A 14902-nucleotide genomic window follows, 5' to 3' on the forward strand; every position below is an offset into this window, starting at 1 on the left:
TAAAAATACAACTTAGCCAGGCGTGGTGGCAGGCACTTGTAATCCCAGCTACTCCGAGCACCTGTAATCCTAGCTACTTCAGAGGCTGAGGCCGGAGTATTACTTGAACCTGGGAGGCGGAGGTTGCAGTGAGCTGAGATTGCGCCAATGCACTCCAGCCTGGACAACAAGAGCGAAACTTCATCTCAAAACATACATACACAGATATATTTTTTCAATGAATATTTATTGATATAAATTCTCACAATACATATTAAGTTTAAAAATTATTTTAAAAATCATTACCACTTGTGAATATAGACAAAAGACTTAAAATCAATAATTGACAATGATTATTTCTAGGTGGCATAATTAGTTTATTTTAACTTTCTTCCTTTATATGTTCTGTATTATTCAAATAATCCAGATTAGCTACAAGGCATCACTTCTGTAAGCAGAAAAATAATGCTTATAAATCAACTTTTTAAAAAGTTTTCCCTATTAATCCTAATTTCCCAATTAACTTCTTCCTACTTGTTCTTACCCTAGTTGAAGGCTTATCATCTAGTTTAGTGGTTTGAAGGGTATGTGTGATTCTCCCCCATCCCCACCACCCCAAGAGATATCTAGCAATGTCTGTAGGCAATATTGGTTGTCACAACTAGGGATGTTAGGTGCTACTGGATCTCGTAGATAAAGGTCAGAGATTTGGCTAAACATACTACAATACATAGGAGAGCCACCCCTCCCACAAAAAAAAAAGAATTATCTAGCCTACTATCAGTGGTGCAGAGGTTGAGCAATTTTGGTCGAGGATGAAAAAAATTAGTATAAACAGTACGAGTGGGTTAAAATGCAATAGTAACTCTAAGGGGCTTAACTTTTTCATTTCTAAAATAAGAAATACACATTCTGACTTTATGAAAATTTAATCTAGGTTGTGGACCAAAATTCCTTATTATTAAGATATACATTTCCCAATTTTACAGACAACGTCTCCAGAAAAATTCTGCTCCCAACCCAACCATGTTGCTTATCAAACTAGAAGTAAGATTTTTTTTTTCTGAGTTTAAGCATAGAGAGACCAACCCTGTGTAAAAGTTGTTTAAGTACTGGCAGAAAAATGTTTTAAGGTGAGATCATATCTTTAAAGGAATATCCAGTCATCTTACTGTAATGTAGACCAGTATGGTAAGCTAAAAAACTAAGGTTGAACTAGTCTAGTCTAACTAGTCTAACACAAAAGTGTTTGTTTGAAACACACTCACATACACAGAAAATGATTTACGCATACTCGTAAAAAATTACTTTGTGATGTCAGATCAGGGAGTGGTAATAAAGCAAAAGCAAAAATGAAGTTCCCTCTTCAATCTAAGTTATGAAGAAAAGATTCACTCTTTATTTATTTATTTATTTATTTGAGACGGAGTCTCGCTCTGTCGCCCAGGCTGGAGTGCAGTGGCGCGATCTCCGCTCACTGCAAGCTCTGCCACCTCCTGGGTTCACCCCATTCTCCTGCCTCAGCCTCCCCAGTAGCTGCGACTACAGGCGCCCGCCACCACGCCCAGCTAATTTTTTTGTATTTTTAGTAGAGACGGGGTTTCACCGTGTTAGCTAGGATGGTCTCAATCTCCTGACCTCGTGATCTGCCTGCCTGGGCCTCCCAAAGTGCTAGGATTATAGGCATAAGCCACCGCGCCCCACAAAAGATTCACTCTTTAGTAACCTATTTTATTCCATTATAGTTGTAGGGTGTATATATACTTGGTTATAACAAATCATAACAGGGCAGAAGGGGTGGGTAGATAAAATTAAATAGTAGGGGGATAAAGAAGATGAACAGAAGGCAGACTACCACCAGACATGAACAAGGGATGACGGACAGACAAAAAGAAATTTTGCACAATTCTGCTTCCCGGGCTCAAGCAAATCTCCTGCCTCAGCCTCCCGAGTAGCTGGGATTACAGGCACACGCCACCATGCCCGGCTAATTTTTGTGTTTTTTTTTTGTTTTGTTTTTTTGTTTTTGAGACGGAGTCTCGCTCTGTCACCCGGGCTGGAGTGCCGGACTGGTGTGCGGTGGCCGAATCTCAGCTCACTGCAAGCTCTGCCTCCCAGGTTTACGCCATTCTCCTGCCTCAGCCTCCCGAAGAGCTGGGACTACAGAATTTTTGTATTTTTAGTAGAAAATTTCTCCATGTTAGCCAGGCTGGTCTCAAGCTCCTGACCTCATGATCTGCCCGCCTCGGCCTCCCAAAGCACTGGGATTACAGGCGTGAGCCACCGCACCTCGCCTGGCTTTTATTTTTCAATCCAAAATGATTCTCTAGGGGAAAGATACCTAATGTCCCCTGGTCAAGCAAAATCTCCCATTCTTCTGCTCAAAGATCAGAAAAGGAGGGCTAGAATTCACTGACTATCATTTTCGGTGACCTATTCATAGCCGACAGGCACTGAGGGTAGTTGTTTATTTAGTCTACCTAGCACTTTTCCTTCCAATGGCGAACAGCTCACAGCCATCCTATGAGGTTGGAGTGAAACTATCAATCACGGTGTGCTGTCCTCCCCCAGGCCTCTGGGGTGAGCACACACTTGACCACTCATGGTGCTCCTCTCCTACTGCCTAGAGGCCACAGTGAAAGGAGAAGGCACATGACCAGAATTCCTCTCTCAGGCTCTCTTCCTCCAGCCCCAGGGCTGTAAGATCACGTGATCTGCAGGTGCCACTGACCATCTTTTCACCCCTAAAAAAAGCTATCCTGAGGATGAAACTAATGTCAGACAGCATGTGAGAGTTAGTGAAGAGAGCCCCAAAGACCATGTCTGAGCCTTGATTCCGGCCATGCCTAGATTTTTAAGTCACATGAGCAAATAAACTACTTTTTGGCTTGAGTTGGGTTTCTGTTTCTTCCAACTAAAACAGCTATGGCTGGTAAACTGATTGACACTGTTAAAGAGAGGTTTGGTAAGTCAGTGTGCCAAATCTCTCATCCATAAATTACCCAGGCCCTCTCTATTTACATCCTGTATCTCAGCTAATACCATAACTTGAGGTAATGACTTTCAGAAATGTAAAACTTAATGTTGAAAGTAGAAATTCATTTAAAATGGCATATATTGATTTGTTTCAAGATCTAAAACATATCCCTACTAAACTGAGATTTGATGTTACAAACTTCCACTATTCTAGATGTCAAATAGTATACTGTAGGGCTGGGCACGGTGGCTCATGCCAGTAATCCCAGCACTTTGGGAGGCCGAGGCAGGCGGATCACGTGGTCAGGAGTTCGAGACCAGCCTGGCCAATATTGTGAAGCCCCATCGCTACTAAAAATACAAAAATTAGCCGGGGGTGGTGGCACACACCTGTAGTCCCAGCTACTTGGGAGGCTGAGGCAGAAGAATCGCTTGAACCCAGGAGGCAGAGGTTACAGTGAGCCAAGATGGTACCACTGCACTCCAGCCTGGGTGACAGAGCAAGACTCCGTCTCAAAAACAAAACAAACCACTCTACTGTATTCCCGGCTCACCTTCATCTTTCTAAACTAGAGAGTTCTACACTTTTAATCTGTCTAGCCTCTTCACTGTTCTGATCATTTTACTTCTCCTATTCTGAAATTTCTCTGGTTTCCGGTATATTTATCAAGAAGTAGAAACCCCAACCACACATGCAGGATTCCTGGCCAGGACTATATGTTTTTGTATATGTGACAAAAGATGGACAAAACCTATCTTTTTTGTGCATCCAGTCTCCCTCTAGTCCAGCATCTTGCCCACATTTTTGGCCACAGTAATACATTAGGCCAAAGGAGGTAGACACACGGTCCTCACGAACATTCATGAACACTTAGTGCATTATGTACAATGCACTTCTCCCTTGATTTCAATCAAATTTAGAATCATTATTTTAAAATCAAAAAATAATTACATCATCCCTAAGTTTTACAATTGGCAAAACCCTTTGCTGTACAGGGAGATACTTAATGCTAATGTCTGCTAGTTAAAAAGAATTCCAAGTAAGGAGGGCTTAGAAGAGAAATGGAGAATGCCTAAGGCATGAAGAAGCCAGGGATAAGTTTCTGCAAAGTTTAGGTTGTATCAGCACAAACTCAGACTGACGTTACAACCAAGACAGATGGGGAAGAGGAACTGTTAAAGGGCAAAATTAACCAAAGGGCATTTCAGAAGGCATCAAAGGCAGATATCATTAATAAAGGCAAAGTGGTCAGTGTGTGAACGAAAGATTAAACAAAAGTCATTTAAACTCCTTTTACATCCACTTCCGCCTCCCACTGAAAATGAAAACTCCACAGCCATGACCTCCAATACCAGGCCTTTGTAGTAAGTATCTCTATTGGTTGGGCTAAGGTGGAACCATAGCATTCATTTCGGAAAAACCAAAAAGAAAAAACTTCCTTCTGCCCTAATGAGCAAACAACAAACTCCTTGAAGATGTTGGGGAAGATAAGAGACTAAGCACAAGGGAACTTTAGGGGTGATGGAAATATTCTGCATCTTGTTTGTGGTGGTGGTTACATGACAGAATATATGTCAAAACTCATCAAACTGTACACTTAAAATGAGGGACTTTTCATGTATATTATACCTCAATAAAGTGGATGCAAGATTGGGAGTGGGGTGGTGCTGGGGAGGAAAGGACAAACTCCCTAGGAAGACAAATAGAACAAGTCTAGGAAGACCACTGTAGGGTGGAGGACATGCCTTCGGGTGGGGTGGAAGAAGTGGAATTGCTCACGTAGTATTTTGCCTATGGCCAGACCTTACTCCATAGATCAGCCAGAAGTTTATACTTCCAGCAGTACCTCATACTTCACTGGGAATTGCCTGAAGTGAAGACAAATACAACCAAGTCTATCCTCTAGTGGACCACATACTCCTGAATTCTTCCAATGGAGGCAAAATTCATCATAAAACGAAAAACAGAGAAACTAAATTACCTTCTGAGGTAAGAAGTAAAGCGGATCATCTCTCCCCTCCCACATTCTCCCCTACAGGGGAAGGGTTAGGCATTCCCTGTCACCCCTCCCCTGAGGTTGTTGTTAAATCCCTGGAAGGCCATTCATAAACCTTCCTCCAGTTCTCTTTCATTATTTAAAAAAAAAAAAAAAAAAAAAAAAGCTAAAAGTACCAGTAAGATTTAAACTATGTGACAGCAGCAATTCTCATTAGAATCAGAACCTCTCTGTAATCGTTTCTGGGCAATACACAAAACTTTCACACTTCAAGAAACAGTAACAAATTTCAAGAGGAAACAATGGGCATTTTGCTTTGTCAAGCTGTGTAAAGAAGTATTTCTTAGTAGGATTCAAGTTCCACAGAGGCAGTCAAAATTTGTGATGAAACAGGAATTAACTTTCAGTTTCCAAGGCTGGAGCTACTGGTATTATTTCAACCTACTCCTGCTCCTTCCCATCCTATATGTAATCCACCTCGGAGAGACTGTCTCTCAAATTTGTCCTCTTCCCACACCTTCTGCCCCTGCCTCAGTCCACCAGACCTTCATCACTTCACACTTCGTTTCCTGAAAGTTTCCTGGTCTCCCTGGCTCCCAGTTATATTACTCATCCTGTTCAACATGCCTGAAAATGTGTTTACTTGTTTAACCACATCTTTATACCCTGCTTCGTCCCTACAAGTGGACTAATCATGCCAAACCATTATTTTCATTCCACCCCTCCCCTGTTTAAGTATTCATTCAACAAATATTCAATGAGCAGCTATTCTGTGTAAGACACTGTGCTGGGCTCTACAGGAGGTAAACAAAACGGCATCTCAGGGGGCTTACAGTATGGTGGGAGTGGTAAACATATACACAGATACAGTAACCATAATAAGACAGAAACATGTTTGGGACATTAAGACAGAGAAAAAGAGTACTAGTGGAAGTTCCAAATCTGAGCTATCAGCTGGATGTCAATTGAAATTAGAATTGATACAGAAAAAGTCAAATGTGAAAGATAAGGAAAAAAGATATGGAGGTTTCCAAGCTGAGGAACTAGGAGAACAGCAATGCCTTTAACAGGCCTAGGAACACCAGGAGGAAATTCAAATGGAAAGGGCGTGACAGGAGACTTGAGGACAGCTAACGTCCTTGCCAAACTCCGAGTCAGGGCACATGATCAGAGATGAGATTTCTGTTCCTCTTTAAGATGTTGAAAGCAGTCTGAGAAATACAGTCTCAATATGAAAATATTAGAATTTCCAGGATCAATAGTTTGAAGAGACAGTGCCATAGAATATAAAAGTGGATCTATCCCAGAAAACATCTAGGCCATGTGGCTCCTGTACATGTGAGAGGATATGTTGGGAATCAAAAGTTACACATATACAATCTACCAACCTTAAGAGCTGTTTCATCTAGGCAAGTTAACATGCTTTGCAAATGTGGAATTTTAGATTGTCTTTGCACTGTTACAATACTCAGCATCTTAGCACACATGGGAACCTCCTAATCAAACAGCTTCAGGTAAAAACAAAACAGAAAAGTAAACAAAAAAATTTAAACTTTTTAAAAATTAAAAATAAGCCAGGCATGGTGGCTCATGTCTGTAATCTCCACACTTTGGGTGGCCGAGGCAGGAGCATCACTTGAGCTGAGGAGTTAGAGACCAGCCTGGGCAACATAGCAAGACCCTGTCTCTATAAAAAGTACAAAAATTAGCAGGGTGTGGTAGCACGTGCCTGTAGATTCAGCTGCCTGGGAAGGTGAGGTGGGAGGATGGCTTACGCCTGGGAGGTCGATACTGCAGTGAACCATGTTCACACCACTGGACTCCAGCCTGGACAACAGAGCAAGACCCTGACTCTAAATAAATAAATAAATAAATAGGCTGGATGTGGGGGGCTCATGCCTGTAATCCCACACTATGGGAGGTGGAAGCAGGAGCATCACTTGAGTCCAGGAGTTTAAGACCAGCCTGGGCAACATACTGAGACCATCTCTAGAAGAAATTTAAAAATTAGCTGGGTGCATAACTGTGGTCCCAGCTACTCATGAGGCTGAGGTGGGAGGATAGCTTGAACCCAGGAGTTAAAGGCTACAGTGAGCCATGTTCACTTTCACTGCACTCCAGCCTGGGTGACATAGTGAGACCCTGTCTCAAAAAAAAAAAAAAAAAATTAAAAAAAAAAAAAAACAGCTTCAGGTAATCTCGACCATTCTACAGCATTTATGGTGCTATCCATGGTGTCTGGGAACGTGATGAGAGGAGGAATAGCATGCCATTCATTATAATGCTGCCGGTAATCCTTCTAGGTCTAATTGATAAACCCCACTCCACAAATGTAGAATTGCTTCTAGTTACCAAAAGCACCTATGGGTGATATAAATATGCACTGACAAGTCAAGACTAGCAAATATTTTCAAAATCAGAAGCAATGAGATATCATAGTTTCCTTCAATTTTTTTGGGAGTAAGGCAGGTTGACCCACAAACAAATCAACATACTAACGTGTGAATAAACCAAAAACCATTGAATAGTACACTTTAAACGGTGAATTATATGGTATAAGACTCATATCTCAATAAAGCTGTTATTTTTAAAAATCAACAAAACATGTTTCAACCAAAATATTAGTTTCCAGAAATGTATCCCAAGAACCTAGCTATTGCCCTGAAAATGTTTATACTGCAGGAAATTTTGACAAAATGGAAGCCTTGTTAAATTGCTGTGACAAAACCATTATCATTCTGGCTAAAAAGAAGAAACTGAACAGTCTCTTGTCCTTCATCTGTATCACACATCAAAATCTGCCCTTAAGATCTGAATGACATTTTTTTAAAGGGTACTTTTCATATTTAACCACAATGTTAAATACCATAATTATGGCATGTCACTAATACATCTTTCCTTGTAATCTATCCTAGAACTTCCTTCCTATAATCCTCTGCAAGGGGAAGATCCTTGTGCTTATCCACTGATAATACTTCTAATGATTTTCCTATTCCTCTAGTAATTACAATAGTAGCTTTTATTTCTGGAATCAGCCCAATGTTCCCCATGTCCCAACCCATTCCCTAACTTCTACTAATAAGGTTATTTATGTCCCTATAGATTCAAAGTGGGTCAAGAATGTAAGAAGCAGACTGTGAGCATGTTGAGGGAAAGGACTGTATTTGGTTCACTGTTATAAACATTAAGCAAACTACCTGGCACATAGGATGCCAGGATGCCTGATAACTATTTCCGCTTGCCATTAAGCTAAGGCCCATTCACAAAAAGAATTAGCCAACAACCAACCAAGTAACCAGACTATTAATTAGGCATAAGTGTATTTAGAAAAAGGCAGTGTAAGCCCCAACTTCAGTCTTGATCTCTAAGCCAGTCTGTTTTAAAATGAGAAAGAGGTTAAAAAGAAAAAAAATTTTTTTTGAGACATGTTCTTGCTCTTTTGCCCAGAATGGAGTGCAGTGGCACAATCATGGCTCACTGCAGCCTCAACCTCCCAGGCTCAAGCAATCTTCCTGCCTCAGCTGATCCTCCTGCCTCAGCTCTTGAGTAGCTGGGACCACAGGCGTGACTACGACGCCCAGCTCATTTTTTAATTTTTTTTTTTTTTTTTTTTTTTTTGAGACCGAGTTTCCCTCTTGTTGCCCAGGCTTGAGTGCAATGTGCAATCTCTGTTCACTGCAACCTCCGCCTTCCAGGTTCAAGCGATTCTCCTGCCTCAGCCTCCTGAGCAGCTGGGATTACAGGCATGCGCCACCACGCCCAGCTAATTTTCTATTTTTAGTAGAGACGGGGTTTTGCCAAGTTGGTCAAGATGGTCTCGAACTCCTGACCTCAGGTGATCCACCCACCTCGGCAACGTGTTGGGATTACAGGCATGAGCCATCGTGACCAGCCTAATTTTTAAATTTTTTGTAGAGACCAGGTCTCACTATGTTTCTCAGGCTGTTAAAAGGTAAATTTTAAAATAGATTGTGATAAAGTTGTGACAGAAGCCCAAAACTTTACCATTTGCAAATCATAATATCTTTCCTATTTTTTCTCTCAAATCATCTTGGGGGGAAAAAGTGTTCAAAATCCAACAACAATTTATTATCCAATCAGTCTCTAGTTAAGCAGCCTACTATTAGGTAGCTCAAAGATGACTGCTCACCATATACAATGGGGGGTGTCCAATCTTTTGGCTTCCCTGGGCCACGTTGGAAGAACTGTGTTTGGCCACACATAAAATACACTAATGATAAATGATGAGCTTAAAAAAAAAAAAAAAAATCTCATGTTTTAAGAAAGTTTACGAATTTGTGTTGGGGCACATTCAAAGCGGTCCTGGGCCCGGATGCAGCCCACGGGCTGCGGGTTGGACAAACTTGATGTAGAAGTGGAGGGGAGGGGCTACACAAAGTAACCAAGGAATGTTTACAGACCGATTATCTCTTCATGTGAAAATGATTTTGATATTTCTTAATATCAACCTCATAAGTCCCTTATAAGGATTATGAGTTCATATTTTTAAAACGCTTAAAACAGTACCTGGCACATAGTAAGCACCATATTAAGTGTCTGTTAAGTTACTTTTAATCAGTTTCCAATTGCATTCGTTCACACATCAGAGATCTGCAATGCCTAAAGAAATTACCAGGTTGAGAGAGAAGTTCCAATTGGACAGTCCTTAAACCTAAAACTAGAAAGAAAGAGGTCTCAGAGAATGTTTCATGCAAGTTCCTCATTTCATGGTTGAAGAAATTAATCATATTACCTCATATTTGCAGAGAAATTCATAGGTTACAAAAAGCTTTCACAACTATTATTAAGTTTAATTATCAGAACAGCTTGTAAGGGATGAAAGGCAAGTATAATTAACTCTATTTACTCATGAGGAAATCGAACCAGAAATGTTAAGTGACTTGTCCAAGGTCACAGTGAGTAAGTGAAAAGGTCCCGGCTTGAATCCAGGTCTCTCGATGCCCAGTCCAGAATTCTTTCCTCTGTAAAACACACTGCAACTTGGGCCCTGGACTTGAGTCACATTTGGAAACAATGATTCCAGTGATTACAGGACCCTAAATGAAAGTTCTATTGCAAATGCTAATGTGAAAAGGCAACTCTATTAACTGCATGTAGAAGTAATCAATAGTTGGCAAAATATCTACCTACACATGGGTGTATAGTATAAAATGCCATGATTACATATATTCACAAAGGTCATCACAAATCTGCACAGCACTCAAGTGACAGTTCTCCATAATAGGCCATTCAGAGATTGCCAGACCCTGAGAATATTGATGTCACTCTAAGAAAAGACTGCGACTTCCCTTAAAGCAAACCCAGAAGGGAAAGGTTTGCCCCAGAGGATGTGAAGACACGGAGCCTAACAAGGCTCTGCGGGATTACACGCAGGTTGCCAACTCCCAGCGACAAATGAGTACCGACCCTCCCAGCCGGTGAATCAGCTCGCGTTCATCCGGCAACATCTTTCCCCGGGGCTCGCCACCCCCAGCGCAGCTAAACCGGGGAGCTAAAGGTGATACGGCCACCGTTTGCAGGATTCAAAATAACCTCACAGAAAGGCTGGCTGGCGGTACAAGCAGCACTGCATACCAACACAGGACGTTATTTTAAGCGCGTGTCCCCATGAGAGAAACCATCCGATCTACCGGAGCAAGCATCTCCCACCCGCCGGGAATTTTCCAAAGCCAAGCAGGAGGGGAGGCACGCCCGCCCTGCTAAATCCACATGGGCCCCCTTTCCACTCGGAAGCCCGCTCTGCCCCCAGCTCCAGCAGCGCAGCAGGAGCCGGGGAGACCCCCGAGGCGGGCCTCCCTCTGTCGCCTTAACCATCTCGCCCGAAAGAGGAAAGTGCTGCAGCGGGCGACCGGCGGGTAGGGCCGAGGGTTCTGAAGCGCTGAAGGGGGTGGCGCTGGGCCCGCCGCTCCCGCCCCCTCCCCAGCCTGACAGCTGGCGGCGAGGGCCGCGCGGCCCCAGTCCTCGACGCCGGCCACGGGGCGCCTTACCTTTGTGTAGAGCTCCGACGCAGCCATGGCGGGCTCCGCGCGCCTACGCCCCCCGCCTGTGCGGAGGCCGCACCTCGCCTGGGCGGCCGTCCGCGCGGACTAGGAAGCGCCCGCAGCCGCCGGCGGGGAGCAGGGCAGGGCCGGGCGGGGCCGGGCAGGGCGGGGCGCCTCAGGCGCTGGCAGCCCGCGGGGGCCTAGCCATCACTCCCGGGCTCGCGGCGAGCAGCCGCAAGCGCTCCACCTGCCCGGGGTCCTGGGGGTCGCCGCCGCCGCCGCAGCCACCTCGGCGGCCCGCGATGCTGCCGCCGCCGCCGCCGCCGCCGCCCTGTGCATTATGGGAGCGGGAGGAGGCTGCGCTCCAGCTGGGCCACCGCGGCTGCTCTGGGCTCTCTCAGGCTCACGCTGCCTCCCAACGGCTGCGAGCACAGAGCATCATCATCATCAGCCTGCCAGCCGGCGCCGCCGCCTCCCTCGCTACCGAGGCCCGGAAACCCGCCCGGGACACTGGCCCCGAGGGCGTGGCACACCCCTGGCGCAGGCCCCGAAGCGAGCCCGGGACTCTGCTGCGGAGCCTAGCCCCCGTGGTAGGGCAGCCATGGCGGGGGCCGTCACTGTGTCCGAGTAAACGATGGGAACCTCGAGGCTGCTCCTGCCGACCTTCCAAGCATTCCTAGGGAGAGGATTAGGGGAAGCCCTCTTGTAAGACTGTAGAATAACCCAGAACTGCAGAAGAGCCTTGTCAGCAGCAGTGACCCGGGAGATGGGCAATGCAGGACCGGGAATTTGAGGTTAAGGATGATCACCAAGGTCATTCCGAGCACCTCGATGTCTGCAGCAAAGCCGTGTCATCATGCCGGGAGGGCAGGAGCCGCTTATAAGCTACAGAAACTTAAGTGACTTTGAAACGAGATAGCCTCAGGGGACAGCCCAGGTGCCTCTTTCCTAGACCTGTGCGTTTGCAGAGATGCAGCTACCCTTCTGTCCCAGCCTTCTTTCCTATCCTGTTCTCTCCTGGTGATTGTCGGCTCCATGGTGGCACCTGAAGTTTCTCCAGTTGCCACCTGAAAATGACAGAGTACTTACATGGAAAATCTGTATCTGCAGTTTAACTCAGCATCAAAAGGTCAAAGCCGCCCTCACTCTCCTCACGGTGATCCTTGCACATCCAGCACAAAAATGTGGTCTTTCTACTCCCAACCCTGCGCAGTCTTCACCCTCTATCTTCTCCCCACCCTCATTTTCGTTCCTGGTTGAATAATCTTCATTGTTGTTGTTGTTGTTGTTTGTTTAATCCCTGCCTCATCTCTGGTGTCTTTGAACTACAACTGGTCCCCAGTAGCCTGTTACAGTAATCTGGTAGACCATTTCTATCAAGACCAACTCTCATGGCTGGGGGCCCCGGTTGTGTGTGTTATGTGTGTGTGTATTTGGAGAAAGACCATTCATTCGCTGAAAGGAACAGGGGGCCAGTCCTTACTCCCTGGAACTCAGACCTCTCCTCTTCGCCCACAATCCCCACGGAAATGCTGGAGGGAATGGTTACAGAGTCGAAAGCCCTGCAGATTTGTCTCTGTTCCTTTCCATTGTAAAACCAAATCGCGGCCGGGCGCGGTGGCTCAAGCCTGTAATCCCAGCACTTTGGGAGGCCGAGACGGGCGGATCACGAGGTCAGGAGATCGAGACCATCCTGGCTGACACGGTGAAACCCCGTCTCTACTAAAAAATACAAAAAACTAGCCGGGCGCGGTGGCGGGCGCCTGTAGTCCCAGCTACTCGGGAGGCTGAGGCAGGAGAATGGCATGAACCCGGGAGGCGGAGCTTGCAGTGAGCTGAGATCCGGCCACTGCACTCCAGCCTGGGCGACACAGCGAGACTCCGTCTCAAAAAAAAAAAAAAAAAACACCAAATCGCTTTCATGTTTCTGGGACCCACCCTTTCTTCACCCAGACGTAAAAAGAGAAAACGTGTGCAGTGACGACCAACGGAACGGAAGGAGCACTGGATTGAGATTTAGGAGGCCTGGCTCCTACGCCTTGCAGTTTCTTCATGCCATGTGCAAGGTGGTAACCACTCTGCCTGTTTTCTCACCATCAGATAATACCTACCTCCTAGGACTGTTGAGGAATACTGAGTATACTGAGAAAAAAAAAAAAAAAAACTAAAAACTGGAAGAGTTCTTGTTGGTGTGAATGCTTTCTTCCTCTTCTTTTCTTTTTTTCAAGTGACGAGGAGAAAAAAGAAATGGGAATTATCCTCTTTTAAGTCCAGAACACATGCATTCAACCACTCAAATATTTGGGGCCATGCTAAAAGAAAGGTAATGGAGATGAGGAGGAGAAGAGTTTTGTTTATTTATTTATTTATACTGAGTCTTGTTCTCTCGCCCAGGCTGGAGTCCAGTGGCACAATCTCGGCTCATTGCAACCTCTGCCTTCCAGGTTCAACCGATTCTCGTGCCTCAGCCTCCTGAGTAGCTGGGATTACAGGTGCCCACCACCACGCCCAACAAATTTTTGTGTTTTTAGTAGAGACAGGGTTTCACCATGTTGTCCAGCTTGGTCTCAAACTCCTGACCTCAAGCTATCCGCCCGCCTCGGCCTCCCAAAGTTCTGGGATTACAGGAATCAGCCACTGTGCCTGGCCAGGTTTTGTATTCTTGACCTTACCTTACTTCCTTCAGAAAAAAAGCAGAGTAAAAAGCCAGGAGCAGCAAAGAGAAGCCCTGAGGGGTGGCCTCTGCTAACTTCCACGTATACATTCACAGTTCCAAGCACTCTGTCACTAGTGAGGTGTAGAAATCAGCAATAGATACAGCTTCCCAGGGTTTGGGATCCCTCTCTCAAAGAGTAGCTAGAGGGTAGTATATTTTATTTTAAGTTGTTAAAGTTTTCCGTTATTGCTTTATTACTGGGAACATTTTTATGTAGATTGTTTTCAAATGAAAACAAGGTCTAGGTTTATATGAAAAATTCCATTCCTCATTTTCAACAAATATTGAGAGCTATCACATGCCTGACATTGTTCTACATGTTGAGAATTCATGCATGAGCAAAACAGATGAAGAGTCCTGACCCCATGGAGATTCCATTTTAGTCAGGGAGAAAGGCAATGATAGAGTTAGAAGGTAAAGGTGGTAAGTGGTGTATTAGTTTCCTAGGGCTGCTATGACAAAGTAATACAAACTGTGTGTGACCAACAGAGAGGTATTATCTCACAGTTCTGCAGGCTAGAAGTCTGAGATCAAGGGGTTGGGAGGGTTGGTTCCTTCTGAGGACTGTGAAGGAGAATCTGTTCCTTGCCTCTCTCCTGCTTTCTGATAGTTTGTGGACAATCTTTGGCATTTGACATTTTTTAGCTTCTGCGACATCCCCTAATCTCTGCCCTCATCTTCACGTGGCAGGCTCCCTGTGTGTGCACATGTCTCTATATCCAAATCTCCCCTTTTTATAAGGACACAGTCATAATTGAATTAGGGCCCAACCCACTGCCCTCATCCTAAGTTGATTATCTGCAAAGATGGTGTTTCCAAATAAGGTCACACTCACAGGGGTGGTAGGGTGGGGAGAGGTCAGAACTTCAACATTTTTTGAGAGACACAACTCAAACCAGAACAGTTTGCAATGAGAAAAACCATACAGAGAAGAAAGAATTTGGAGACAGAAGCAATTTGAATTAGGGTAGTCATCAAATTCCAATTGAATTATTTTTAATTGAGGGCTTATTATATGCCAGCACTTATGATAATAAAGATATAGAGGTGAGTGGAACGTGATCATTGGCCTGGAGGAGCTCACTGCAAGGGGTGGCTGGAGGGATAGGGGAAGAGGCAGTCCTTGCTGCACGGTCATACAAAATAGTAGCTAATTCTGTAAGACTGGCCCAATTCTAGAAGTAGAAGCACAGTGCTGTGTTACTGGTTATATATAGTACATCAGTTGAGAT

The 14902-nt window shown here is 44.7% G+C and overlaps 1 protein-coding gene across 3 annotated transcripts in view; it reads right to left on the reverse strand.

Annotated features, from left to right (window-relative positions):
• Positions 1-11392, reverse strand: part of MYO5A (myosin VA) — a 221617-nt gene extending 210225 nt beyond the window's left edge. For 2 of the 3 annotated variants that reach the window (XM_025389830.1, XM_025389829.1), the window contains exon 1: positions 10961-11212. In XM_025389830.1, the coding sequence (XP_025245615.1) occupies positions 10961-10987 (27 nt within the window). In that variant the 5' untranslated portion in view covers positions 10988-11212. Of the gene's footprint in view, positions 1-10960 lie in introns of all 3 variants that reach the window. The other variant, XM_025389828.1, reaches the window with a different exon arrangement.
• Positions 11393-14902: the final 3510 nt, after the last annotated feature.

The sequence above is a fragment of the Theropithecus gelada genome, chromosome 7a (genome assembly GCF_003255815.1).
Source record: "Theropithecus gelada isolate Dixy chromosome 7a, Tgel_1.0, whole genome shotgun sequence".
In the NCBI taxonomy this organism is placed as follows: Eukaryota; Metazoa; Chordata; class Mammalia; order Primates; family Cercopithecidae; genus Theropithecus; species Theropithecus gelada.